Source organism: Centrocercus urophasianus, unplaced genomic scaffold (assembly GCF_019232065.1).
Source record: "Centrocercus urophasianus isolate 14NV4802_14NV808 unplaced genomic scaffold, USGS_Curo_1.0 seq_23, whole genome shotgun sequence".
Classification (NCBI taxonomy): Eukaryota; Metazoa; Chordata; class Aves; order Galliformes; family Phasianidae; genus Centrocercus; species Centrocercus urophasianus.
Window position 1 is genome coordinate 2,557,791 of NW_024884789.1, and position 27,836 is coordinate 2,585,626.

General features: G+C 40.3%; 2 protein-coding genes across 17 annotated transcripts in view; one reads left to right on the forward strand and one right to left on the reverse strand.

Annotated features, from left to right (window-relative positions):
• The window catches only part of ASB7 (ankyrin repeat and SOCS box containing 7), a 30,753-nt gene extending 14,976 nt beyond the window's left edge, over positions 1 to 15,777 (reverse strand). Inside the window, exons 1-6 of one of the 4 annotated variants that reach the window (XM_042824535.1) lie at positions 15,740 to 15,777; positions 15,068 to 15,149; positions 9,555 to 9,653; positions 8,364 to 8,516; positions 7,710 to 7,814; positions 6,160 to 6,420 (exon numbers count right to left, since the gene is read on the reverse strand). In XM_042824535.1, the coding sequence (XP_042680469.1) occupies positions 6,160 to 6,370 (211 nt within the window). In that variant the 5' untranslated portion in view covers positions 6,371 to 6,420; positions 7,710 to 7,814; positions 8,364 to 8,516; ... (1 more) ...; positions 15,068 to 15,149; positions 15,740 to 15,777. Of the gene's footprint in view, positions 1 to 6,159; positions 6,421 to 7,709; positions 7,815 to 8,363; positions 8,517 to 9,554; positions 9,654 to 10,428; positions 10,562 to 15,067; positions 15,150 to 15,739 lie in introns of all 4 variants that reach the window. The other 3 variants (XM_042824534.1, XM_042824533.1, XM_042824532.1) reach the window with 3 other exon arrangements.
• A 264-nt stretch (positions 15,778 to 16,041) lies between these two features.
• On the forward strand, positions 16,042 to 27,769 carry LINS1 (lines homolog 1). Of its 13 annotated transcripts, none has more exons than XM_042824272.1 (9): positions 16,042 to 16,132; positions 16,385 to 16,446; positions 17,095 to 17,161; positions 19,178 to 19,691; positions 19,783 to 19,872; positions 21,346 to 21,487; positions 21,745 to 22,332; positions 25,560 to 25,740; positions 26,866 to 27,769. In XM_042824272.1, the coding sequence occupies exons 4-9, from the start codon at positions 19,308 to 19,310 to the stop codon at positions 27,764 to 27,766; spliced, it is 2,286 nt and encodes a 761-aa protein (XP_042680206.1). In that variant the 5' UTR covers positions 16,042 to 16,132; positions 16,385 to 16,446; positions 17,095 to 17,161; positions 19,178 to 19,307; the 3' UTR covers positions 27,767 to 27,769. The 13 variants fall into 13 exon arrangements, with proteins under 13 accessions (XP_042680206.1, XP_042680220.1, XP_042680207.1 ...); XM_042824286.1 differs by having other exon boundaries at positions 25,563 to 25,740; XM_042824273.1 differs by having other exon boundaries at positions 16,385 to 16,423.
• Positions 27,770 to 27,836: the final 67 nt, after the last annotated feature.

A 27,836-nucleotide genomic window follows, 5' to 3' on the forward strand; every position in this document is an offset into this window, starting at 1 on the left:
CTCAATGTTCAACTTTTTTTTTTTTTTTTTTTTTTTTTTTTTTTAAAGAAGTTTCCCTTGTGTTGCTGCTTGGTCTTAAAAAGAAGCATGTGTAGAAACATCTGCTGTCCCAAATTGCGGATGTTTTGTGGTCTGGCAGGACTGTATTGTTTTTAGGGTGTAATACTGTATTAGGTAAAATGTTTCTCTGTGGCCTGCAGGATTTCCAAAGCGTGTAGGATATATGTTATTTTAGATTATCTTGATAAAGTTTGTTTTTATAAATGATCAATCTGTTCTGAATTTATAGTTTTTACAAAAATCTTAGATTTTACAAGAATGTAAGCAACCACGTATGGAAGGAGTCAAGAGAAAAGTTAGTGCAGAATACAAGTGATCAGACAGATACTCCCCCAGCCCCGACACAGGACAAAATCTTCACCTACTTTATGACTTTAGAAGCATAAAATAACTAAACCAATTTACTTAATCCCCCAGACTTCTAAATCAACCGATTTTTCCCATGTAGCAACTAATTACTGACAGAAAGGTGCCTGCCTTGTTACCATTCTCACAACTGCAGATGCTGTCTGGTAGATGGTAAAGAATATAAACTGCAGCGTGCAAGTTTGAGGCACATTCCTAATAAGTTTTCCAGCTGGTAAAAAGAGATGCTGCCTGCATGAAAGACTTGCATCAAGCTGACATTTTCAATATGCCCAAGCATCTATTGAAATGACTGCAACAGCTCTGGTATTGAATTCTTTGCCATTTCCTCATCCATACAAGCAAGCTAACGTCACAATATCAACTTTAAGCTAGTTTAGTTTAACAATGGTCTGAAAATGCAAAGGTGCCATCACAAAACAGGGATGAGCGTTCTAACATGGACCTCCTGCGACCACATTCAGATAACACAATGAGATAGACACCCTACCAAAATAATAGGGCAGGGAAGACAGAGTTGAGAATACAGCTGCAAAGGTAACCCAGTACATCCAGAGAATTTAAGATTTAAAGAAAGGACCAAGGGAAAAAAAAAAAAAACAAAACCAAACGTACAAACTAATGGAGTCACAATTAAAACAGCACGTGGCAAAATAAAGAGTGAGAACCACCTCAGTAGAGGAGGACCCCAGAAATAATGAAAGATTAAGGAAAGTTTAGTGCCTTGGTAGACAGCCCTCCTTTCGTGAAACGCAGAAACAGTTTCAGCATACCACAGAATTGCACTAACCTGCATTAAAGCAATTGCTGAAGAATCCACAGGTTGGCAGGAAAATGCAGACCTGGGCTCAGTAAGTGATCCCTAACCTGCTCTGTGATGGTGTCTGATACTATAGCACAGAATCAGTATGACCCACACAGTCATCAAAGACTGTGACACTACTTCCCCGTAACGTTAGCTGCTCACATGCTCTCTTTCTGCACTGTTCAGACTATTCCAGATTATCCCCTGAGTGGTGATAGGCAAAGGGAGTAGAACAGGCAGGAGGATGCAGTAGGATGATGCATTTTGAAAGGCAGATTTAGGGAGAAAGCTGGACATAATGGAGACAGCAGCAGCCACAGCCATTTTGCACAAAAAAAAAAAAAAAGTTACAAATAGAACTGACAAGCACTTTCATGTTATGCCTTCTCTTCCATGCTGAGCATGCAGGTCCATCATTTCCACCCCCCCAGCTGAGGCACACGATTCCAGCCTGGTTGGCCTGTGCCACTTTCAAATTCCATCAGATCTGCCCCAAATTCATTGTATGCATTTCACAAGCAAGTTGTTGCAATATGAAAGCAGTTTAGCTTACAAAATAAGGATATCTTTTCCCTGTAGTTTTAAGTATCTCTCAACACCTTCTCTCCTCACACAGTTTCATTACTTTTGTATCATTAAGCTCAACAAACAGTTACCAGCACACATAAGACATGTATCTCAACAAGAATAGAACAGCAACAAAAAAAGTCTTACCTGCGCAACCAAGAAATACAAATAACTAACCTTCCAAAACCAAGCCCAATGACAGAAAAACCACAATAAAAATATTCCAATTCTCATAACGTGCTTTGGGAGACCTAATTGCACCAACCACTCCTCCAGTAAAGAAGCAATATTAACAAGACCAAAACATTACCCACAGCTACTAACAAGTGTCTTGCTGCCACCTCCTGCAAAACTGTTGAATTGCACAAGGGCTTTTAGAAGTCAGACCCGCATTACGTTGCACACAATTTCTATCCATTCAGTCCCTGTACGAGCACAAAAGTAAGACTGCGATGCTGATGCTGCCTTAAAAGCTTTGATTGCTGTGATTATTTTTTTGTTTTCATTATTTTTCAAAAGCTTGAACATCATTACCATGTTGTAAAGCATCTCTGTCCCCCAGAACACAAGCAAGGCAGAAATGAATCGGGAAAGAATTCACTTAGCTTACCTTTCAGATTCTGCAGAGGGGTAAAAAAGTACTTGGTACAAGCGTATTTAACTAGGAAGGGATGAAGCCAGCACTTGCTAGCATTTCTTTATCTTGCCTCCATCCTGATTGTTTGACAATTATAGTTACTTCTTCTCAAGCTTCCCATTAATTTGGGGATAGCAGAATCTAGAAATATGAACAGCTGCATTTGGTCACTTCTAATGTTCTTAAAATATACGGCACAACACAGTGACATAAACCTTGAGCTGCTTAAGGGTACCTGAATTACTGTAATCAATCTCATTTGAGATAGAAAATTGTAACAATGATGCTCATGATCTTATTTCATGTTAAAGTTGGGCACCTCAGTTAGCTATTGACTCCAGTGTTAATGAGACCTGTTTCCAGTAGTGAAATCTAGAGAATATATAGGTTATTAGGAAAGAGTCTAAAAATCTTAGTTTCAATTTATTGCTCAGTGGGACAGTTTCCCTTCTTTCAGGACACTTTTGCTCTATCAGTCTAATTTGGGAAGCCAAGAACACAGTGCTACTGGCTTCATAAAATATTTCTATCACTCCCCCACAACTAGGAATTAATTCAGACCACAAGGTTTAGAAACATGGCTACATTTATCTTCTGTTTTGAATTTTCTAGGACAACACTGATACACAAGACCTCCACGAAGGCATTACTGTTCAGACACAAACCACCGTGAGTTGGTTTAGGAGCATTTGCCACTCACTCATTTCTTCTGGATTCTGCATGACCTTACTAAAAATTAGATACCTTCCAGCCAAGACTAAAAATAAATAGCTCTATTTAGACACTTCCTTTTTCAGTCTAATTTCTGGGAGCCTTCCCAAATCATTTCCTCGCATTAATGCAAGTAACAAGAAACTGTCCTGTTCAATCAGCATTGAGAGAACATCAACCAGAGACAGCTAGCAACTACACACTGTCAAGGCTTCAGTGGATTGCTACTTCAGTGGTGTTGGGAATTAAAATAGTTTTTGTCCAGTATTTTATTGTCTGCCTCTATATTGTTTTGAAAGCAAAAAAAAAAAAAAAAAAAAAAAAAAAGCATTAAGGGGGAAGAAAGGTTTGAAGGTTTGTTGTCTAAATTACTGAAAACTATCCCCCCTGTTTTACGTTGCTCTCATACTGAGCTTTGTGACTGTGGGTTGTTTGTGCGGAAGGAAAGAGCTAGCTTTGTAGCATCTCCATTTCATTAAGATGAGACAAGTGCATTAAGTCCAATTCCCTGTTTCTTAATGAAAACTAAGTTCCCCTGGAGTTCTGATCAAGTTCCTGCATTTCACAAGAGTCTTATATGATCTACTATCTCTGTACCTAGTTGCTATTTCTGCTGGCTTCACTCCTAAATGTGAGCTGTTACTTTAGGCATTTCCCTATCTATCTGCCTCTCCTCCTTGTTTAGCAGAAAATAAACTCTTCCTCCTGTTCCACACCACCTCCACTCCCATCAGCCAATCTGCATGTACAGCACTGTCCCCTGGCTCTTTGCTGGTGAGCAATGATGAAAAAGAAAAGAGAGAAAAAGCATGAGGCAGCTAGGTCATGACTCCCATAAGAAGCTACCTCTTATTTCCAGGTCAGTGATCAGAGTCTCTCTCATTGCTTATTTGCCAAAATCCATCTCAAACCCACTACCACTCCAGCCTACGCCACTGCTCCTGCAGCATCCAAGATGTGAGGCATGGCACTCCTCCCTCAGCAACAGTCCTGCATGTTCTCATTTCTGTACTTGAAAATCATTCCAGCTCTTCTAAGCTCCATCACCACCAGACAGCCACATCTATCAGCCCCCCCTTTCTTCCCACTGACTCGCAGGTACCCTTTTTTCTCTCCACAACTTCACCTACTGCCTCCTCTTTATTACTAATACACACCCAGTCACTTCTGTGCAGTTTACCATAAGACTCATACCAGAAAATGACTTTTCCCTTCATTGCAATATCTTTTCGGTCCAAAGGGATTAATATCCAACATCAAATTAATCTACTTCAAGAGGGAGGAAAGGGGAGGCTGTTAAGAAAGGTACACACAAACCTCTCTCTAATGAGGCAGGCGTGATTAAGTCTGCTTTTAACAGTCAACTCATTGGCTCACTTGTGACATTATTATGTTTTAAATGCTCATTATCTTTTATGTTTTGTTTTGTTGGTTTTTTTTTTTTTAAATAACATTATCTGTTTTGAGGGAAAACAAGGTAAGGCACAAATCAGTGCCAATTTTCTGAACAGAGGCTCAACTACAGAAAAAAGCTGCTTAGATGACTAACCCTCACACTATTTGTTACTCAACTTTCTAGTCCTGGTGATTAAACTCTTGGCTGCTTGCAGAACAAAGATGTCTCACTACAGGCAGTTTTCACCAGGCATCAGACTCAGCCAGTACTTCATATGGAAAAGAGTAACAAAAAAATAAAAACAAGACAAAACATTATGCCAGCAGCTATTTAATAGCAAAACCTATATAATTAAAGTAAGTAGGATTTACAGGGTTTTTTTGATCATCTTAAAAATCACACCCTTTGAGACTCAGCCCATACATTTTGAATTACCAAACAAAAGATGACTTCAGATTATCTACATATATTTCCTTTAAAAAGCAGAGTTTAAAGTTATTTGTGCAATTCAGTAGCTTTCCCCTCACCTCCAATAAGGATAGAAGAACTTCCCAGTATTACATCGTTAGAAATTGCAGTAGGTATATAAATGGGGTCTAGATGGTCAGGCTGTGTTTCACTACTGCTTTAAAATAACACACCAAGAATTGTGCAAACACCACACTTTATTACTGCCATTCAATATTAAGGGTAACATAGCATACGTCAGATGTAGAAATCTTAAACAAGGGGACCAGGACCAAACCTCAGATAAGTAAAGCACCAAAAAGATGATTCGTTTCAGTTTCCATAGGACTGGAAGCCATCCTGTTTCAGAACTAAGTTGATTAGAACAGTGCTAGAGTAAAGGATACTGTTCTTAAAGAACACTACTCAGAACGTGGAGGTCATCTGATTCTTAGTTTTTTTCCCTCCTCATCTCACATTAAAGGCTTAAACCCATCAATTTTTAAAGCAATAGACGGCCTTAAAAGAAGATACAGAAAAAAATTCTGACTGTACCATTTGTGGGGAATGAGCCCCATTCATACAATTACATCACCTAAAACTCAAGTCTTTAAAGCTTCAGTACCAGTGGGTGCAGGAGAAGTGTGAACTCAGCTGGACCAGTTAACACCAAAATCTTTGCACAAAGGAATGTTTTCACAGAGTTTAGCAGATTATGTTAAAACCTACAAGGAAACTCAAACCTTTAACGTGACTTGTTAACTTCTTGAGAATTATGAAACAATCTTCCCTAAGATTTCAACCCAAAGACCTGCCTTCCTGTAGTAACAGCCCCTACCAGTAGAGAAGCCCATAGCGAGTCCTGTGACTGTGTTTAAGTCTATAATGAGCTCTTTGCCCTGTTTTTATAATGTGTATTCATTCTTTTAACAATTACTTGGCAATTCTGAAACAATGTCAGGTTTTAAGTTATACAGCTAATCTATTACCTCATTCACAGAGCGTGCATCAGACAGAAACAGAAAAGAAGCACCAAAGAAAGAGAAGGAAAAAAAAAACAACCAAACAGAAGTAGTCTGGCAATTAAGTGACGCTGGAAAGCCATACAATGGGAATTGGGATAGTGAGCTGTGAACTGGGTACCAAGTTTTTTCTCTCTAGGCAACTCACCTCCATGTTCAAGAAAAACACGGACGCATCTCTCTTTCCCTCTGGCTGCAGAGAAATGAAGCAAGGTCCAGCCGTTGGCATCTCGACCATTTGGAGAATATCCTTGCTCCAGCATTTTGCGCACGGTGTGAACATCGCCAGCAGCAACTGCAGCCTGAATCTGCAATTCTTCCTGTAGCTCAGGGTTTCTCCGACAGTGATGGTGTAACATCCTAGCTGAGTCTGGCTTTTACAGAAGCGTCATGAGGTCACACTGGTCACCTTGAATCAACAGAAAACATGGATTAATTAGGACTGCAATCAGGAAAGAGATCTAGAAAAATAATTAGTACTAGAAAAAGCAATGCTCAGACGTACTCCCTACATGCAGAGCAAAGTTATTTATACATAGGATAAGATTAAGCACAATCTCACTACTGCTAGCAAAAGCTTGGTATACGATTCACATCACTGAGCAGTAACTGAAGAGGACACTCGCAGATAATAAATAGTAAATATTTTCTTCAGAAGTGACAGCAAGCCACAGTTAAAATACCTGAACGAGGAGGAGGATGAGGAATCTCCAGAACCCAATACTCATTTCAGATCACAACATGGTTAATAACGCTGACTCAAGAGATACTGTTGAATACATTCTCTAAACTGTTGCATGAAACAGTACTGTATTGCTGAACCACTTTTTCCCCTGCCTAGAAATAAATAACTACAAAAATTAATTGAAAAACATACATTCAGATTACTAATACAATGTTTTCTCGTGACCTGCTGCACAGGAATACCAGCAGCATCAATGTTCAAACTGAGAACTTTAACCCCCTTTCTCCTAGTATTTTGTTGGATTTTTTTTTTTATAATTAGAATCTTCTGCCCATATTTTGTCTTTTGGGCTTCCTTACTAGTACATAAAACACTGTAAAGGTTCTTCATATTCCAAAGATCTGACAACGATGGTACTACATGAGACATGAAAACACGTATCAGAAAAATTCAATTTATAATTACCTCGATAAAGTATATGAGAATGCTGGGCTGAAAGGGTCTCTAAAACAGCCATTGCAAAAGAGCCTAGATACCAGCATATGTTGGGAAAGAAATAAGTATAATATTCTGTGCCCTGTCTGAAAAGCACTCATCTGCAGTTCTACTTGCTACCCAGCTGGGGACAAGAAAAAAAACACAGGTATTTAAGGATTCTTTCACAGTACAAAGTCTGTGAAGTGTTTGCATTTTCACATGCACTGCGCATCATATCCCATTAACAACTACCCCTGGAATGGAAAGGAATATTAGAAGAAAGAATAAAAGCAGGGAAATGAGGAAAGCGAATGCTGGGCAACAGAAGTCACAGCAATTATCCAGAAACAACTGCAGTGGATATTAACAATGAATTAGGAGATTTTAAAAGGGGGAAAAAGAAAGAATTTAGATTGCTATAAAGTTAAGAGTAAAGTATAATGAGAGATTCTGAAGACAAAAAGGAATTTTTAACAAATTGTTAAAGTGTACAGCAACCCCATTTTATTGGGATAACAACCCACATCATCACCTACACCTTCATTTACGTAAATATCATAAGGATTTCAATCCTCATGATTCATAGGTCACTCAGAAGACATTGCAATCAACTCCTCATATCCCACTGGGCGCTTGTTTTCCTGTGATCCAGATATGCACACAGACAATAGAAAAGTGAAAACATCAATCACTGCCATCCTTCTGGACAAAGGCTTCAAGGGCTATTCACTCTACTTCTAACCTGCCTGTGCCCATTGCAAAAAAGTTATTATGTGCTGCTTGCAGAGATAGCAACTAATAATGAACAGGTAGCTACAATCACCCTACTGAGACAGCAAAAGCAGAGATTACATACAGCCAACGCCTGCCATTGACATTTATTGATGCTTCAAGATAGCACGTATGCCAACAGTCACTAATTCACCATAGAGCTATAGAATACAACTTTTTAGCTCAATAGGTCATACATGGCTTAATTACAGACTTGGTTTTGTTTTATAGCATGAACTCCATTATCTGGCTTTGGAGGAAAAGGGGATTCACAAACTGGCACCTGCTAACTCAATTTTTTTTTCCAAAAAAAATCAAACTTGACTAATCTAATGACAACAGAATTATTTCTATTGACTGTAATACATTTTTGCTAAGCTCTTTTCTAAATTCCAATTGGCACTTCAGAATGCTCTCACCTGTAAGACAGTGAGCTTGACTTCATTAACAGTGCTGTTAGTAGTGCAATCTAGAATGGAATTCCAACTATAAAGCAAGGCCTTTCTTTGGATTTACAAGAGAAAGCTGACAGTGGAACTTGACTGATAAAAGATGTGAGCTGGGGGGAAATCCTTCAAAACAAAACAAAACAAAAGCAACAATAAAAAATAAATATCAGAGCACACTTCTTCCACAGCCCTACTTTCTGAATATGTAAAAAAAATGTATATGAAAACTTCTTTCAAATTGAGAATATGTGATGGAAAGGAAACAAACAAACATTCTCCCACTTTTTTTTTTTTTTTACAGGCCCTTCTGGTAAAGGAGTAGTACTTGTAAGATCTCCTACTATCCTGAAAACAAAAGTCAACCCAGTTGTTCAAAATGCTACAGAGAGAAAGGGAGACCACACAAATAAGAAGAAATGGATTTCTCATTTAAGGGGCCAGCAGCATATGCTAAGAAGTACCTACAAAGGCAGTTGGTTAAGAAAAAGCAAAGCTCTTTATATCACACTTCTCAGCTGGTGGGTACATTTGTAATGCAGCATTATAAAAAGTTGGCACTGGCCCCATATGTTGCATGTGACTAGCAGAGCTTATTCAAATCAGCCAGTACTAAAGTACGTAAGTACTGAAACATACAAAGCAGAAGACAAAGTCAAGCATAAGCAGCTCCTTTTATCACTTGTGTAGTTTCTGTGAATATCTACTCTTCTATCTCACCCCTATGGCAAGCAATAAAATTCAAATTACAAGAATGCTTAACTGCAACACTGAAGGTTTCAGGATAGCTCCAGACACATGCCAGCTTGGAAATTATGCTCACTTCCACTCCACAGATCATTCAGACATGCTATTTACAAATCATCATTTACAGCGTCAACCTTTGGGGAAGGGAAGAGGGTCTACAGGAAGCCTTTCTCCAGTGGGCACTTAATATTTAACACTTTGCAACTATAACCAATCCCATTTAGAAAATAGTATGTAATTTGATTGCTGCATATTGGCTTCCTATGTTCAAGTAAAAAATTAAGATGGGAAAGCATGGAAAACACCTACCTATACATTATTAATATTTGTATACTGCCATGAGAAAAAATGACAGTAACAAGAACTTAAGTGATTCTGCAAGTACAAAAGCATGAATTCAACATGTCCCTGAATTACCTTATAAGAGGTTGTCAGTCTTTGATGGATGTTCCATTCTTCATTTTCTTCACTATTCATAATCTTGTGTGTCCATGCGTGTCAAACAACCTGCTACCCCTTAAAAAGAATGATATTTCTTGTTAGGTGCCAATAGTAAGAGTCAGAGGTCTACCTGTTTTTACTCTGTACCGGTACTAGAGTGCTACATTTTAATGTAGTTACGTCAAAAAAGGCCACAAATTTGTGTTTTCTTTTTTTTCCATTATCAGATAGTCCTTCAGAAGCTGGGGTGAGAAGAGTTTGCTTCTGCAAAGATGAAGAAAAAGCTAGAGAATAATCTGTGGAAAATAAGAGAAACCAGAGATGTGCTTTCTCTGCAGAGTAAACCTTGAAGGAACCACCTAACCTCTTCTCTGACAGTTTCACCTATCTGCTCCTGCTATGGAACAAGAAAGAATGCAAAGGTTACTGTATGTATTTCTGCCCAACAGCAGAATGTTTTCCTGTGGGAGCCAAATGCCAGGAAAAAACACTTGGCTCCTCCCAAATCGTGTTGGTTCTTTATCTCCATCCCATTTGTGTTTCTCTGTCTCAAGAATATAACCTGAGAAAGTAGAGCATTGCCTTTCCCATCCACTGTCCTGTGGCCCTCCAGCACCACCAGGTAAGCCTTCCTTCCCCAACACAACCAACTTGAGCTAACATAGACTGTATTTCAGATCAGTGAACACGCCTTCCCAACACAACCAATACCTTCAGCTCAAAAATCATCATCTAAAACCTTTCCTTTCAATATCCAGCCTCACTGAACTCCAGTACCCATCCCTATCCAGTTCCTAGCCTTTCTTATCCTCCCTCCTGGCCGATAACAGCACCAGTCCCAACAACTGACCTCTGCTCAAAGCGCTGCCACAAGTCTTTCCTGGCCACTATTCCATTAATTCTCCGTACACATCTGTCCAGCTGGCATTTCATCCACTTAGTCTGAAAGATCCTTGAGAGAGGACCCTCCCCATTCTTACACACTGCAATAATGTAACAAATAATAAAAGCATTAATTACTTCATTGCATAGCAGATCACGCAGACTGGGAGTTGTTTCTGTTGCAACAGAACAATTTTAAGAACTGAACCTTCAGCTTAAAATTTGTCACTTCGTGCAACATATGATTGTGCTTTGCTGATGATAGCTCAGAAAAAGATGGAAAAAAGCTCTTCATCCCTCTTATGCACGTTTTCTAAGAGCTTTGCTTCTCGAGATAAAACACACGAGGTCTGCAGACACGCTCACAGCCCTGCACAAAACTGCACTGCCATGACCTATTTTGATCACATTTCCAGCCTTGTTTTTGCATAGTTGATCAGTTGTTAGTTCACCTTCTCTTTTTTTTCCTTTTTCTTTTTAATTTTTGCATGATTTCCACTTAAAAACCCACACATTTTTTATTAGCTGATGCAAATTAGAATTGCACTGACTTCACAGACTACAGACAAGGTAACAGATTGCTCCACTAAAAAAGTAACAAGCATTTTTCCCCCCAAAGGAAAATTAGCTGCATATGGCAAGAATAAGATCTGTAACTTTAATAAAAAGAAGTTATATTTAGTGAAAGTAAAGCTCACTTACTTAACTTGACTAAGTTTGCTTAAAACACTAATAATTGTAGCAAAGTAGCACACTAAAAACAAAAGAAACATCTTCCTTATCTGCTGACAAGGTACCATGTTATCTAAGACACCTTAGACTTTTCCAAATCAATACATCATTTCATTAAAGTCACTGCATACATCATGCAGAAAACAAATTCCAGCATGCATATGCACTTGTTTATAATGGAGTATTAAGGTCACATAGCCAGCAGGAAGAGGACCATACTTCTTGATGTCAACCTAGCTGTACAAAGCAGGAAAAGTGTTTCATGACACGACTTAACGTCTAGCATGGAACTAACCACAGCACAGTTGTCTCTGAAGTATTCTAATACATTTAAACCAAAGAAATAACATAGAAGGAAGTCCTATGGATTAAGGGTAATCAGCATTCATGATTCTCACAACCCACTTTTCCTGTCCCTTTCAGAACTCAAACAAGCCAAATGTGTTTTTACTCAAATGGCATTTTGAAAAATGGGCAGTACGTGTTCCACAAACAGTTTAAATGCAACTATCATCTTCCTATGTCACTTAGCTTCCTATTTCAGAAACTCTACAGAGAAAGGCAAATAACCATGTTATTGTGTTCTTATATTCCAATCAATGTTTGAAAAAAAAAAAAAAACAAAAACAAAAAAAAACAAAAACAAACAAACAAACAAAAAAGAAATGCCAATATTTCACAGGGCCTTATGATCCTGGGGGGGCTGGAACCAGACATCTTTGAGCTGCCTTTCAACCCAAGCTATTCTATGAATATATCTTATGTTAGCTGCTATATCCTGGACATCAAGTGAGGCATCCAAGGGGCTAAAATGAAAGTCACCAAGCTGCTAGTGCAAACTCCTGCCACCAAAAGCAATGAGTTTATCATGCGTTAATCCTCCTAAACATCACAAAAAAATTATTTCAAAGGAAAGAAGCTTCACTCTTCACGAGTGATCATTGAAAGTTATACATTTCTCATGAGAACACCTGTAATGCCATCTTCTGGCTTGGACATATTTAAAGTAACAGAGAGTTAATCTAAAAGTGCTCCATCAGCTTCAGGTGTGTGTAGTAGCAATCATGCTGCCATTATAGACTAACGAGCAGCTGTTGTGCTGTTACATTCTGCAGGTGAACAAAACTTAAGTTTAGAGGTATCATTTTACTAACTATTACCCATTTAATGGCGAGATGTGAGGTCTGACTTTTGGACCTGATGGAGAACTAGGGAAAATTACCCAGCTCAAGTAACTGCAGGTCTGCAAACAGGAGAGCAACAGATGAGACATCATCTTCAGCACCCACCATTAACGCATCAGCTCAAATCATCCTCAAAATCCCCATTTGTACGCTGGCACCTTGTGGGTACAAATGGGACCTTGTGAAGAAAATGCCACAGATCTAGCAAGCTCAGTGTTAGTGCTGATCTACAGATGTTTCGCAGGAGAGAACGTTGCATCAGTTCATACAGCTGCAATACTCCTTCCCCAGTCCGCATGGGGCACCTGCAGGGAGCCTGCAGCACGCTTTGAGGTCGAGCATAAAAGGCAGCCCCACTGCTGACTTACCATTAGCAAGCTTCAAACAGTACAAACATAGAGAAAACTTAGCCTTAAAAGTGAGCAATAATTCAGACCAAGAGTTAAGGTGTAAGATTTACCCATTTTAACATTATTTGCTATCACTAAAGTATCCCAGCACCAACTTCTCACTGAATGACAGAAGCAGGAAAAAAATCCACAAACTAATTCAAACCTCACTACAGTAATTGTTTCAGTCCTACTACTCATGACACAGCTGATGAGCAAAAAGAGTGCTGCTTATGGAGCTCATTTTATTTAACAGTCTCTGTAAGATGTGTATTTGCTCTGCGTTTTTTTTAATAAGGCCTAGAAGAACCAAACTGGGGAGAATTAATTGGATGACTTCAGCGGATAAAGCAACGGTGTTTCACTGCAATAGTATCATTCTGCAAGCAAATGCTGGAACAGAAAGCAGCTTCTCACTCCACACATTTCCTTTAAGGGTTTAGAATTCACAATTAGGAAAAACAAAAACATTGGGTATGTAACCTGAGGCTAAAAATAAGAAAAACACTGGGTATGCAACTTAATCTAAGGGGATAGCTCTACTTGCAACGTGCTGCATTCCTTCCAGAGCCTGAGAGGAAGGCTACAGCACATCATTTGTCTCTGTTTCTTGTTTTGATCACGTGGTACATTTCTGCCAGAAGCTCATGCCCCAGTGCCTGTGAACCCAGTTCCAGCCTCTGCATCTGGATCATACTTTGTTGCATTGGCATTTCACATCAAGAAGGAGCATAGCAAGTCACAAACACTCCGATTTCTCAGAAGACCTCATGGCTCATCAGCACAGAACCAAGATGTTGTGCTGTTTGAGTAGCTACACTGATGCAAGCTCCCAAGTTAAATGTGACAGAGGGGTTACAAAGAGGTTGTTATAATAAACCAACACTGTATGAAGCAGGTGCACCGTGGCTGCACTGGAAAGTTAGCATTAATGCACTATCTTATCTAGCTGCATAGAAACCACTCCTGCAATCACACTGGGCCTGTCTACGTGTTCCAGCATCATACATCTGGTTTTGTGGTATGCTATCAAAATAGCACAGAATATTTCTTCACTCTGCTTTTAAAGTACATACCTCAGAATTTATTGTCCTTGCGTTACAGGGCAATTTTCTACTTAATCTTTACACAGAACAACTTTTTCACCTTTCATATGCTGAGAATGCATCAGAATAAAGATCTACCCTTGACCACAGCAACAGGTACTTTCTCTGCTGCAACTAACACTAGAAGCAATTCATTTCTGACAACAGAAACCATTTTGGTACAGTCAGTGACATCTCTGAAAACAAGACAAGGACCAGTGGGACCCATATTGAGAATACATTTGCCAAAATAACACAAACTCATCTACATTTGAAATGGATTACAATAGAGTCAGTGCAGACCTTGCACTAGAACAGGCATGAGCACCATTACTTGGAGCGCGTAAGAGTGGGATGCAGAATAATGCTGACTGACATTAACCTCCCCCCGTTCTCTTCCCTTCCAAAGGCCACCTCTTCACCTCCCAGCCACATAAAACAGGAATTCTCCCTATGAGCCACTCTTGCTCTGAAACCAAACCATCCTCCTCTCACGGCAGGGCTCAGTTTCTGATGACTCCTTTCATTTTTTCCCTTAATCATCCAACGACATTATCTTATTTTGTCATCTCAACCCACAAAGTACTTGTAAACAAACACCATCCAATTAAATCCACTGGAATTTTTGCAGCTTGGTTATAACACAAAAACCCTGACCCACACAGAAGTTCGGTGCAACTAAAACCAACAAAACCTAATCACCATGACCTACTGCAGCAACAACTGCAGAACCAGAGCAGCATGTCAGCAGAAAAGGGTGAAGGGACCGTCACCATTGCCTTGGGTGAGGTCACGTTAAACAACACTTCCCATCCCTGGAGGTGCCCAAGGCCAGGGTGGATGGGGCTCTGGGAGCCCAAGATGGTGGGGGGCACCCAGCCCACGCAGGGGGTGGGGCTCCATGATCTTCAAGGTCCCTTCCAATCCAACCATGCTACGATTCTATGACATACCTGAGCTGAAGAGACACCAACACATGTTAAGGAGTAACCTGTGATCAGAAACACGTCTGCAGATTAGATTCAGATGACAAACCGTTACAAGGAGGAAAGAGCTCTTCAATTGGGCTTCAGAGCTTCTAAACCCAACCTCAGTAACACGCAGGTTCTGGGAGAACAAAGAGACCCAACAATGCCCACAGAATCCACCAAAGCCATATTGAGGAATGCAGACCCAGGAAAACTGTGCAGCAGGGATGACTCTAAGTGGATTATCACCTTGCTGGGCACTTGCGAGCGTTGCTTTCTCTCTTCTGTCTCATTCCATTCTTTGCAGTCCCGATTTTAAGGCAGCTTAAACCTGAAAAAATACAGGAAAGTAGAACTGAGCCATGTAATGACAGAAACTGACAGCACAGCGGCCAATACTAAAGGAACAGCAGTCCGAAACAGGAAAAGCCCTCCGATGAGCCAGGAAGGGCTCGTTCAGCTCAGAGATGGGCTCTGTAGGAAGCGCCGAGGCCGAGCCCGCCCGCCCTGTCAGCACAGCCCCGGGGCTGAGGTGAGCGCGGAGGAAGGGACAGGAAGTCCCCGCCGAGCAGAGCTGCGGGAAATCCGGAGTCGTCCCCGCTCCGCAGCTCCGGGCCCGGAGAGGCACCGCCGGAGGCTGAGGGCCGCACTCCGCTGTGGGGTCACCGGCGTTCCCCTCAGCTTCACCGCCCCGGGAGCGCATAGAGCGGCCCGGGGCAGCCCCGAGGACGGGCGGACGGGCGGGAGGGGCGGAGGTTGGGGGGGGGGGGGGGGGCCCGGCACCCCCCCCACGTCCGCGGGGACAGGCGGTGAGAGGGCAGCTCCGCGGAGCGAGGGGGCTGAGGGGAAGCCGGCGGAGGCCACGGGGTCGCAGCACCGGGAGGGAAGCGGGGGGCGGCCGGGGAGCACCGCAGCCGTTACCTGCGCGCCGGCGGGCTCCGCGCTGCGGCCGCCCCCCGCGCTGCGCTGACTGCCGGCGGCGGGGCCGGGCCGGCCGCGGGAAGGGGCCGCGCCGTGCGGGGACACTTTGCGCCCAGCCGCCCCCCGCGGCTCGCTGCGGGGTCAGCGGGCAGGGACTGACCTCCGCCGCAGCCAATCAAAGGCCTTCGCGCTGGGCCCGCCCCCGGCCTCTCGCCGCCGGAGCTTTCGATTGGTCACCGCGCTGACGGCGGCTCCGCCCGCCGCTCGTGGCCCCGCCTTTGCCGTAAAGGGAACGGGGAGGTCTTTGCGACAGCGGAGGGGGCAGGCCGCGGTGGTTCCGGTGATCGAACAGAGGAGAATTGGGCCTTCCCGCTCCCTGTCTCCCGGGGGCGGGTGAGTCGCGGCGGTCGCCTAGCAGCCGTCTCCTAGCAACGGGGCGGGATGGCGCGGTGTGACTAAGCGGGCCGCGGGCTTCCAGGAGGGGGCGGGGCTTGGGGGGCGCGAGGCGAAGGCGGGAACGCTGAAGGGGCGCTGAGGGCTCGGGGCGGGTGGGAAGGGGCCAAAGGCGCTGCGGAAGAGCAGAAGCGTTGCGTTAGGCCGCTGGGTTATTTACAGCCTCTGAAGGGAAATGACGTTGTGTTACAGGGGGTTACGGTAATTCAGCACAAGCTCGTTTAACCAGAGGTGAGCCTACGCAGTCGCTGCAGGTACACAGCTTGGGTTTGAGGCCTTTAAAGCTGGCAGGCTCAGGTGCTGTCTCAGGTCCGTTATTTCTTTCTCCATCCTGTTTTCATCTCTCATTCCTGTCTTTGCAGCTGCACGTGATTTTATGCTTTTAAAGCCTAACTAAAGCAATGGTGAGAACGATATACAGGAAAACATCTTTCTTTCTATACCGCTTTCCTCTCTGATTCATCTCACTATAAGGTCTCCAGAACTGGTTCCTGTTGTTTATGCAGGAGTCTGATACCACGGGGCCTTATCTTAATTGTTTTTTTGATGCTGTTACGAATAAATAACGTAAGTGAGGGCTGGGGTTGTCATTTCCTTTGTGTGGATGCAATTGCTTTTCTTTACTCTTTGAGCTTTCCACCATGCCTTCTTACTGTGGCTGAGCCAAATTCAGTCTGTCTGACATCTCCCTCTTTGAAGTTAAACCTCTTCAAAATAAGCCCCTCACGTATCTTTTTTTAATGACTTTACCACTCCTCTTTGCAAAGTGCTCTGCAAATTAATGCTATAACACAAACGTGCAATGGTGGGATCAGGGAAAGCACAACCAATATCATGTGGTGAAGGTAAGAATTTCATAGCGCATGTACTGGAGGAGTTCTAAATCTCTCGTGCTCTTACAGCCTTGCTGCGTTGCATGAATCTGTGCATGACAGATCTGTTCATTTGCCACGAAGAATGACAGCTCAGGTTGGTTTTGCACATAGAAGCAAATGTGCTGAGATAATTTTACGTTATTAGATGTTCTTGTAGGAAGAAATAAAACTCAAAGATGGGAACAATAGCTACATAAAATATTTTAAGTGATTTGTGAAGAAGTTTTACGATGGTTCGGGCCATAAATTTCCACCTCAAGTAGAATTACAAATAGATTCTTCAGATGAAGAGGGAATTTAAAGTATCAGATCTAATCTCTAACATGGAATGTGGGAAAGGGTTCTTAGGTCTGCTATGGATTAGGTGAGGTACATTTTGAAGTTGCCAGGTCAGCCATCACCGTCAAAGGTACCCCAGCAGAGGGAATTGGAGATTATTCCCTGCAGGGTAGTGCTTGTTGTGTAATTTTAGATTCTCTTCAGTCTACACCAAGAGAAATACTGCTCAATTGTGACAGTAGGCAGCAGCCTGGATAGCAGGTCTTGGTCTACCCCTACTATTCTGTGGCTTTGGGAAGCCATTTCAATGCATATTTCAGTTACAGTTTTAAAACAACAACAACAACAAGAAAAATCACATTAGGAAAATGAAAATACAATCCTCAATGCTCAATAGTTTTAAAAATGTGTAAAGATAAGCTAAATAAACCCTAGTAACCTCAGTTTGTTAATGTTCTCCTAGAAAGCAATATTTTTAAACATATTTGGTGTGATAACTGGAATTATGATTGAAAAACATAGAAAGGGAATAACTAGTCTTTATTAAGAGACAGAACTGTTTTCTTCGCTTCTTAAGAGATGTGATACTTAACATTTCACCAGCAGCCAGCTAGAGACAGATGGCTGCAGGAGCCTACCTTGGCTCTGCCAGGTTTAAAGAGAGGGGATCCCAAAAGCATACGAGAAAACTCCCATAAAGAAAATAAATCTCACTCCTAAAATCAGAGTAGATGAAAGGTAACGAGTTTATTTTATGAAAAGGGCAGTGGTTAGATAATATATTAAAACTGCATAGAGTAGTATCACTGATTAAAAAAAAAAAACCACCCTTGTGATCATGGGTAAATCTGTTTTCTGGAGAGATCTGACACCCTTTTAGCCATTTGCATATTGACTGGAAATTTTGGGGTGCTTAGCTACTCACACTTTAAGGAGAAATTTGAATTATTAATAGGTTTTCTTGTAAAGCTACACTGAATGTTCCAGCAATTGAAAGAAACATCCCATTAGGTTTGTGATAAAGGTTTCCTTTTAAATCTTTTTCTGAATGTTTAAATGCTTTTAAGAGCCTTTTACACTTTAAGTAATTTTTTTGATTTAAAACTTCTCAGCCATTAGACCCTTGAGACCAAGCTTAAAGGCATAGTTGACCTTTTGTATTATATAAAAACACTGTTTTGGATTACAACACTTACGTGCTCAGAGTTTTGCATGTCCAGAGGTAAATGAATCTTTGGTCCTCCTTACTAAATTAGCCCAGTTCTCTCCTGTATATTCACACTACTCCCCTTGAGTCTATGTGCAACAAAATATAGGACTTGTCCTTCCCTTTTTGTTTTGTTTTTGTTTTTAAATAGAGTGAGATTGTCCTGTTCACCCTTAGTGGAGAAATAAACATTGTCAATTCAGATGAAATTCCCACTTGAAACGTCATGCCTGCTCTTCAAGCAATCCCTCACAAAGAAAATGAGGATTTAGCAGATTTAGCAGCAGAAGATAGAGAAAGATTTGATTGAAGTTCTCATATTTTTCAGAAACAGACCCTGAAAATTGTCATCTTTATTTTTGTTAATTCCTGCAAATCTACATTTTCAGTAGTATTGTATTGGAACTGTAAATTTCTTCACTACATTGTAACTCTTATAACTTTTTGAACATTGCACTGGGATAGAGTTTTGCACAACTGTTAGTTTATCACTTGTTGTTTAACTACAGAGTAATTGTGCTTAAAGTTTAATAATGGTAGTACAGAGTCTAAAAATGTGTGGTGTTCCTTCATATCTTTATGGTTATCTGTTAAGTTCAGTAATAGTGTAATCTTTTTTCCTAGGTAACTTAGAAGAGGAGTGCCTATTAGCCTGTCTCTTACTGGATAAAAATAACTTCAAAGCTGATTTGCAGCAATCAGAAATAATTGGTGAAAACCTACAGCATTCTGTGTTACATTGGATGTTCTCACAATGAAGATATCTTTGCTACAGCAGATGTATAAGGATGTACTGGCAGGTACTCCATTGCCAAAGGAAAGCTATTATTACACCTCTTTTCTTAATCTGTGTGTTGGGCAGTCACAAGAAAGAGATGAATTGCATGATCTGTCATCCACCGATGGCAGCATTAGGAGTCATCAGGATGCTGTTATCCCTACAGCAGATGATGTATCACATAACTTAGCAAACATGAACTTCTCATTTTATCCACGAGAAGTGATGCTGCTTCAATTAACTTTGATCGAAATGCTGGTTGCTAAAGCAGAGTCCCAGGAAACTGGATTCAGCACAAGACAGAAGTACTGTGAAATTCTTCTCCTTCTTTTGAAGGAAACACAAGTTGACTCAAAACTGGTAAGGTTTGTAACCTGTGGGAAGACTTCTGCAAAAGAAGAGATATAGAAGGGATGCTACTTAAATATTGTTTCTTTTTATATATCTGCAGGTTTGTCTTCTTGGTAGCCATGATCAGCTGTTGTCTCATATGGCTTCAAAAAGTTTAGCATCTCTTGTATATTTCCAACTGAAGGAAGAAGTAAGTATCTTATAACTTAACACAGCTTGAAAAATGACTTAATGAATATGTACCTACAAGTTTCTCCATTTGACTTTATAGACAACTTTTTGTAGCTTACATGGCATAGAAGTACTTGTTTTTTCACTACTCTATAATCTGAAATTACTTAGCAAGAGTATTCTTTCCTAGTGAGACTTACAGAGCAACACCAGTGCTGCTCCTTTCTGGTATCTATTGCCTGCGTGTCTCTATTGCTCCTTCAGAAAAGCAGAGCTGCAGCCTAGTGATGTTCAACATATAGACAGTTAGTGTCCTGAAAATGCCACACAGTTTTTGAAATGTGTTTAGTGTCAGGAACATTGTTGTATCAATCAGACAGATGAATACAATAGGAAAGGTATTACAGCAAAAGTGTGATAATAGGAGGACCAGTATGATAGAAAGGTACAATAAAAGAAGAGGATTGCTTACCTGTACCAGAAGATTCTAGGGTTACAGGGGAAAGCTCTCCCCAGGAGAAATCTCCAGAACTCCATCCCCACCGGCAGCCAGCCTTTAAATGAGATCTAAGAGAGGTGCAGCCAGGCTCCATCCCTTCCGGTCCCGCAGCTGAACTGCCTTCACCTGTGCTCCCAGGGCCCACCAGGTCCTTTCCCCAGCTGCTCAATCAGTGGTTCAGGCTGTGACTCAGCAGCTCCCATACAGGATCATAGCTGAATTCCTAACTTCCATTTCACAGAATTTTACAAGAAATAACACAGATGTGCTTCTGAGAAGAAATATATGTTCAGAGATGCTACTATGGAAGCTCTAATATTTTTTCATTAAACACACAGCAAATAGGAAAAAAAACCAAACAATGAACACTTCTTGGAATATTAAACAAGAAAATACAGAAATGTATTTGATTAACATTCTGTAGGTGTTTCCCTGCAGCTGGGGAAAAGACCCGGTGGGCCCTGGGAGCACAGGTGAAGGCAGTTCAGCTGCGGGACCGGAAGGGATGGAGCCTGGCTGCACCTCTCTTAGATCTCATTTAAAGGCTGGCTGCTGCTGGGCATGGAGTTCTTTTTGGAGATTTCTTCTGGGCAGAGCTTTCCCCTGTGATCCTAGAATCTTCTGATACAGGTAAGCAATCCTCTTTTATAGCATTCGTAGCACTGTTGCTTCAGGTCTATCTTCAGTATTACCTGATTTGGGGCACATTGCCTAATGTTAGCAAGTTTTGTTTTCTTTTTCTGGAAAACATAGCTACTTGCTATTGTATGTGACTTGACTTCATGTGTGTAAATACAAGTCTAGGTGCTTAAAAGGCACCAGTTGGATACGTTGTTTCTACCTGTGTGTTTTCTATGTTTTAGTTTGTGTATTATTAATGCTATCCAAATATAGTTTAGCATGAGTATCAAAATAATTATCGTTGTATTGCTGTTTAATTTATGTAGTAACTCTAAAGCATTTGTTTTTATTTTTTTGAACTCATCTAATTAGAATGCAGTAAATGTCACCTGGCTCAGCTTCAGTTTGAAAAGTCTTCTGGAGTTCCCTATGCATACCCAAGTAGCAGAATGTCTGTGGACTCTTACGGCTGTCATCAAGGATGTAATGAAAGATAAAATGTTACCTGGATCAGGTACTGCAGTAGTTTTATGCTAGTGTCAATACATCAGTGCCCACTAGGGGGAGGGATGTTACTGGTAATCTCTAGAGCAGCATGACTACACAACGCTTATTTTCTTCATTGTAGAGAGAGTTGAAACAACTAAAAATGTGGCTTTGATATGCTTTAAAACTAGAAGTAATCATAGTCACCATTTTTCTGTTAATCTGATGCTTTATCTGATTGTGTTATACTGGAACTCCAACTCTGTAACCTTCTTGTTGTTGTAGGTGTTTTGAAGTTGTTGGCTCCTCTTGATGCTGTGCTTGAAGGATTTTACAATTCCATCCTGCAACATCATTTTGATAGTCAGCTCTATAATTCCCCTTATTCTAAAGCTGCAAACAACTTGGTCAGTTTTGTAGACCTGCTTGAAGCACTTCTGGTTTCTAGAACTGAATTAGAGCTACCACTGAGATGCCAGAGAGTACTGTTTTTAAAAACGTCTTATGTCCTGAAGGTCATTAACTCATCAACTCACTATTTTATCAAGAAGAAGTTCATTATGCTTCTTAAAAAATGTGTCCTTTACAAGCCTCAAGAAGGTGCTGTAAGTGGGTCTCAATTCTTACAAAACCCATATTTAAAAGAGGACATGCTTGCACTAAGTAATGCTGTTCTGCAAGTTGTGAATTTGACTTGGCTTAATGAAATCCCGCTCAGTGGAAAGGCCAGCTACTTTGGAGGCAGTGAAGCTCTTTCTGGAGATAATAGTCAAAGTGGTTCTGACCAAACTGTCCTTAGAGCCCTAAGTCTGGCTGTGCTCAAAGCACTGGAGTTCAAGAGTCGGAACTCTGCTACAGAGGCAGAAATCAAAGGTAACATTTTCTTTTTGGTTTTGTTCATTAAGCAGCAAGAGTTGTAAAGCTTTTAAATTTGTGGTTGCAGCTCATGAAGATTAGAAGCATGTTCTACTGAATTAGTGGTTGTAGGAAGGTGGAACAAAAAATCCCACCCAGAGAGTTTGCCATCACTATCACTGTGTCTTCCTAAATCAGCTTTTTTCCTTATCTTTTTCATATTCTTAGCCTTGGAATAAGGAGGGCTTGTGACAGCTGCTCTTGAGATAGAAAACTTTTCCTATTAAGACCATATTTTAATAGTTGAAATAGATGAACCAGCTTGAGAACATCAGGTTTTTTTCCAGCTGAAAAAAAAATAAATGCTCATAGTACAAGCTTCTACTCTATTTGGGTGGGGAACTAAAAGAAAGGATAGGTGATGGTTTTCTGGTTTGTAATTGGAGGTGGGCCTTTTAAGTACCACTTAACTTGGTTGAAGGCACTGCCAGACAAATAATATTATGGGACAGAAAAAGTAGTGGTGGGGAAGAGGTAAACATTATAATGAGGCTGTAAAATAAAAGACAGGGAAATCGTGGGAGCTGACAGAGTGTAGTGGTGGTTTTCTTCACTCTACCTTAGAAATATAGCCCTTTGAAATTAGTAGGTGCTAGGCATTCTTCTCATTCCTGCTCAGCTTGAGTATGTTTATTCCACTGAATAGATGAATTAGATTAGCAGAAGAGCAGATTGGTCTCTGGTGTTTGGGCATTGCCACAAGGCAGACAGTGGGATGGCAGAGGATTGAGTGCAGTTCTCATTCCTGACAGGAGAGGATGCCTTGCTGTTTCCCACTGGTATCCAGTTAGCCTTCTTGGGTGCTCTAAGGAGACACTGCCTGTTAGATATCCTGGAGTTCCATCTTCCCACTGGCCTGTCTACCTTTCAGAGGCACATGATGAGTGTCTTCTGATACTAAGCCACGTGAACTTGGATGTGCAAATTGTATGATCAGAGCAGCATGCTGTCCTGGATTACAGGATGTGACAAAAAAGGTAAAATGGTTCTGAAGTAGTGTTTCTAGTCAAATACAAGTGAGAATGGATATGTTCCTTATACTCAGTTAAGTGTTCATGAGGCAAAATGTCACAATTACTTCATTTTTTTTATATGGGGATGTATTTTACAGCATTTTTGTGGTGTACTGAGACACCTGAGAAGCTCTAGATGAAAATGCTATTTTGCCTTTTATATTTCTACATTCTAGAGCCAAGTCCATTTTTAATTCATCTGTACAAGACAGCTGGAGAATTTTACAAGGGATCTTCATCCACTTTTTCCATATTGTGGAAGATGTCATTTGTGATGCCAGTTGCGTTGTTAGGATTTTTAAGTATTTGTAAGGGAGATTTTACTTACAGTCCATCTCCTGAAAAAGTTCTGAGATTTTCTGAGAACAGATGAATAGAATAAAAGTAGGTTACATCTATTTTAGATGTCTGTGGAAAATTGTCTCAAAGAACAAAGTTTTTCTTTTCCCACTTTGTGCTACTGAAATGAGTTGTTTAATTAAATTCAAACACTACAGGTGTCATGAGGCATTTCAAGTTGAAAGGAGTGGTGCTTCTATTTGAGTGTTATTAAATGAAGTGGTTAAAACAAGCACCAAAATGCTTTAACAGACTAACTTCCAGGAAGCTTGTTGATCCTATCTTTTTCACTAATATGGATTACAGTGGCTTAACTTTAATTCACTCCAATTTTGGGAGCAATTTTCAGATAGCTTTGATTTATAGCTTTGATTTATTCATTCTGAATAGTAACTATTAATAACAAAGATAACTAGATATTTCAATTTTTTTTTTCTGAGAGGAGAAGCAACTCTTAAGGTCAGATATTAAGGAAAACCACATGATGGCTTTGTTAGTAAAATTGATCCCATGCTGCAGGAAATCTTTCAAAAGCAGTAATTGCAGTTTATATGAATGATGCAACTGTGCTCTTCAAGCTATGGTGTACTTCAAGCAGTGTGAAAGTTCTCACGGCGTGCCTTTGGGGTAAAATGTGTTGCTTTTATTTTTTATTTTCTAAATATGGAATATGTGCAGCATTACATGAAAAAGTAGTGCCTAAATTCAGACATAAAGAATCTTGTCCTAGTTTGTCATTATTATTAAGGAGGTTTCTTGTCTTAAGGGAGAAGAGTCTGCCTCAGCCATAAAAATACAGTTTTTTTTTTTTAATGGGTAAGCTACTACACTGGCATAAGTTTTGAGGTGCTTTTCCTGTTGAGGAGTTCAGCGTTCAGAAGGAGAGGATTTTTCAGGCAGAGCACTGCTGGCGTTAGTTGAGAGAGTTCAGTGCAAACAGTGCAGAATCCTTGCTGGAAGTGCCATCTCATGAATGTACTTCTGTTCAAGCCTGTGTGCACTTGAAAACTTGCATCATCCGTGATGAGATTATTTTATAAAGAACTGTTTGGTTTAAGGCTATCAAGCAGGCTTCTTACTCTGTGGAGATGGCAGTTTGGTCCCACTGACTGTGAAGCAGTGCAGCAGATTTCTGTACAGTGGTATTTTTCACACTGGGGTTTTTAGTTTCAGCGCTGTTAGAACATCAGAATCGCATTATGGAATGAAAGTACTCATTTTACATCATTACATCTGTGGTGTTGACCTGATTATAATTCACCTTTCTTCAGTTTGATATATGCCAGTGGAGCTACCTAACTGGGGAGCTAGAGAAAAATATAAACCACAGCTGTACAGGTATAGCAACATTTTTGTAGGCTTTGTGATACATGCGCACCTGCAAGCTTAGGTGTAAGAGGATTCATGCTGCAGGAGTTTCTAGGTCCACTAGAAGGACACTGCTGGATCAGGTAATTGTGTTCTTAGGATTTATCTGCCTTATCTATGGGGAGAAAGACAAGAGAGGAGGAGCCTAGTATATAATTAAATTCATTTTCTGCAGGTTAACTTAGTTAATAATGTTGACATCTAAAGGTTGGTGTTTTTAAAGATAAAAAGGATTTAAGGTTAGATAACTGCTTGTGGTCTTCTGAATTTTTTTTCTAGATTACTTTAGTACCAAGGAGGAAGAAATGATCTGTGAAATTTGATGCTGTGTTAAATCAGTTGAGCTTAGGAATGATAAATGTGTGCAGTGTTTTGCGTTGTTAACTTTCAAAAATGTCTATATTGGTTAGTAACAAATAGATGTGGTTGGTTTTTTTTCCTCTCCCTTTTCTCTCCTGTTTTCAGAAGGCTTTGAAAGTTCCATGTCCCATCTTTTGACATTCTGGAGGAATCACACAAAGTGTTCCCTGCACTCTCACCCGGTTGCACATCATTGTGAATGGCTCTCCTTGGTTTTTATAGAGCAAGACGATGACATGTGGGAAGCTGCAAAAGCTTTATTACTCATTTATTTGAAAATTGATAGGTTGGTATGCTTTTTATTTGACTGAACTATGAAGGATAACGTAATGAGGCTGTTGTGATACACATAATGCTTTCATTGATCACTTTTATAGAAAGGATGAATATTTTTAATAAGCTCTGGATTATGCGGTAATGGACGGTGTAAGAGCTGTTAACTTTTCTGATAATTTGGTTAAGTGTTTTTTTTTTCATTGAAATGAAGGAGTTGTGCAACAAATTCCTATTAATACCAAAGCATATCCTGCAATTTAGAATAATTGACTTTACATTCTAAGTAGTGGTTAACTAGAGATAAAAGGCAAAGCTGCTCTCTTTTGACACATGTGAAGAATGCAATCTGGTAATCAAGTTTCAAGAATTTAGGGACCTCTGGCAAAGTAGTGCTCTCACATTTGGACCCATGTAAATTCTGTCACTACTAACATCAGAAATGATTTTTTTGTGAATTTCCCCTGGATGTTCACTACTTCATTGTTCAAGTTAACATACAAGAGTGTATACTAACTTATAAAATATTTTTCAAGCTTCAAATGCAAGGACATTGTGAGTAGTGTCTTAGATACATAAAATAACTTTTAGACTCTTTTTCCAATGTGGTGGATGTTCAAGTTTACAAAAGTAATACAAAAGTATTACAGAGAACTATTCACATATTCTAAGTATTGCTGCTTCTAGAATTAAGGACATGCTGTTTAAGAAAACCTGCTTTAGGTGCTTTGGCTTCCCAAACTGATCTACCACCCACCTGTGTTCATTCTCTAATATGAAAACTGCTTTTTTTCCTGATATTTACGTTTTGACAGTCTGACTCTGGGATGTTGGAATTCAAAATACTGCATACTGTGAAACAGATTTCAAACCTGTCTTGCATAGAAAGCTCATCCAACAAAACAAGTTACTTTGCTGGGAATCCTGTAGGTGCTTCCCCCCCCCCCCCCCCCAAGAATTTTATTGGAAATATTTTCCTAGAAATCTAATCACTGTAAAACTTGTAGGGCCTAGCATGTGTGCATTTATTGTCTGTTAGAGAACATCAAAAAAGATCAAGAATAAAATTTTCAGGAAATGTCTGTTCTTAACTGTAGAATTCCACTGAATTTAATCCATTTCACAATTTACTTTTCAGGTTACGCTGTGATGCTGCAGATAATTTAAGTTGGGAAGAGGAGGAAAGCTGGGACTTCCATGCACATGCAAATGGTTATAATCCTCACTGCATATTTTTATTTTTTCTAGAAAAAATCTCTTTTGATTCCACAGTACTTCTAGATTTTTTGATTTCATCAGAAACTTGCTTTCTGGAGTACTTGGTGAGGTACTTGAAACTTCTTCGAGAAGACTGGCATCGGTTTGTAAACATCTGTAACCATTTTGATACCAAGTGTGGTTCTTCTCAACCAATGTCTTCTATCAAGCCTGGACACCAAGAAAAACAAAGCTGCATGGCTGGTGTGAGCTTGCAAAATGCTTGTTGTAAACCAGAATCACAGACTTTGATACCTTTGGCTTCTTCTCACAATTACCTAGTGTTTACAACAGAGCAAGGTGATAATGAAGTTGCAGAGTCTAACCAGTCTAACTCATTGCTATGTGAGGATAATACATCTCTGCTGGGTTCTCTTCAAAGACTTGTTAATTATGACAGCTCAGAAGATTCTGAATTAGAATCAGTTGGAGAAGAGTGCTTAGTAAACACAAAGCAGATGCCTTTACATAAGGAGTGTGAGACAATGATAAGGGAAGCTGTTTGCAGCTACACAGATGATAAACAGAATAAACTCCAGTCTGAAGTGTTGCCTCTGAAACAAAAGGGATCTAATACCTCATCCAGTCTGGCATGTGTATTGTCTTCAGATAACATCGTTCCTCTAAGAATAATGCTTTATAAATCAACAAAGTGTTTGGAAGAACTGCAAAAAGCAATTTCTAGATTGCAGGGAAGAAATCTTTTCCCTTATAATCCATCTGCGCTGTTGAGACTACTGAGTCACATTGAGAAGATTAGTAAGAACATGAATTCACAATAAATCAAAGTAGTATTCTAGTGACTTCTGACTAGTGCACTAGAGATGAATGACTTCTAAGGCCTTTTGCACC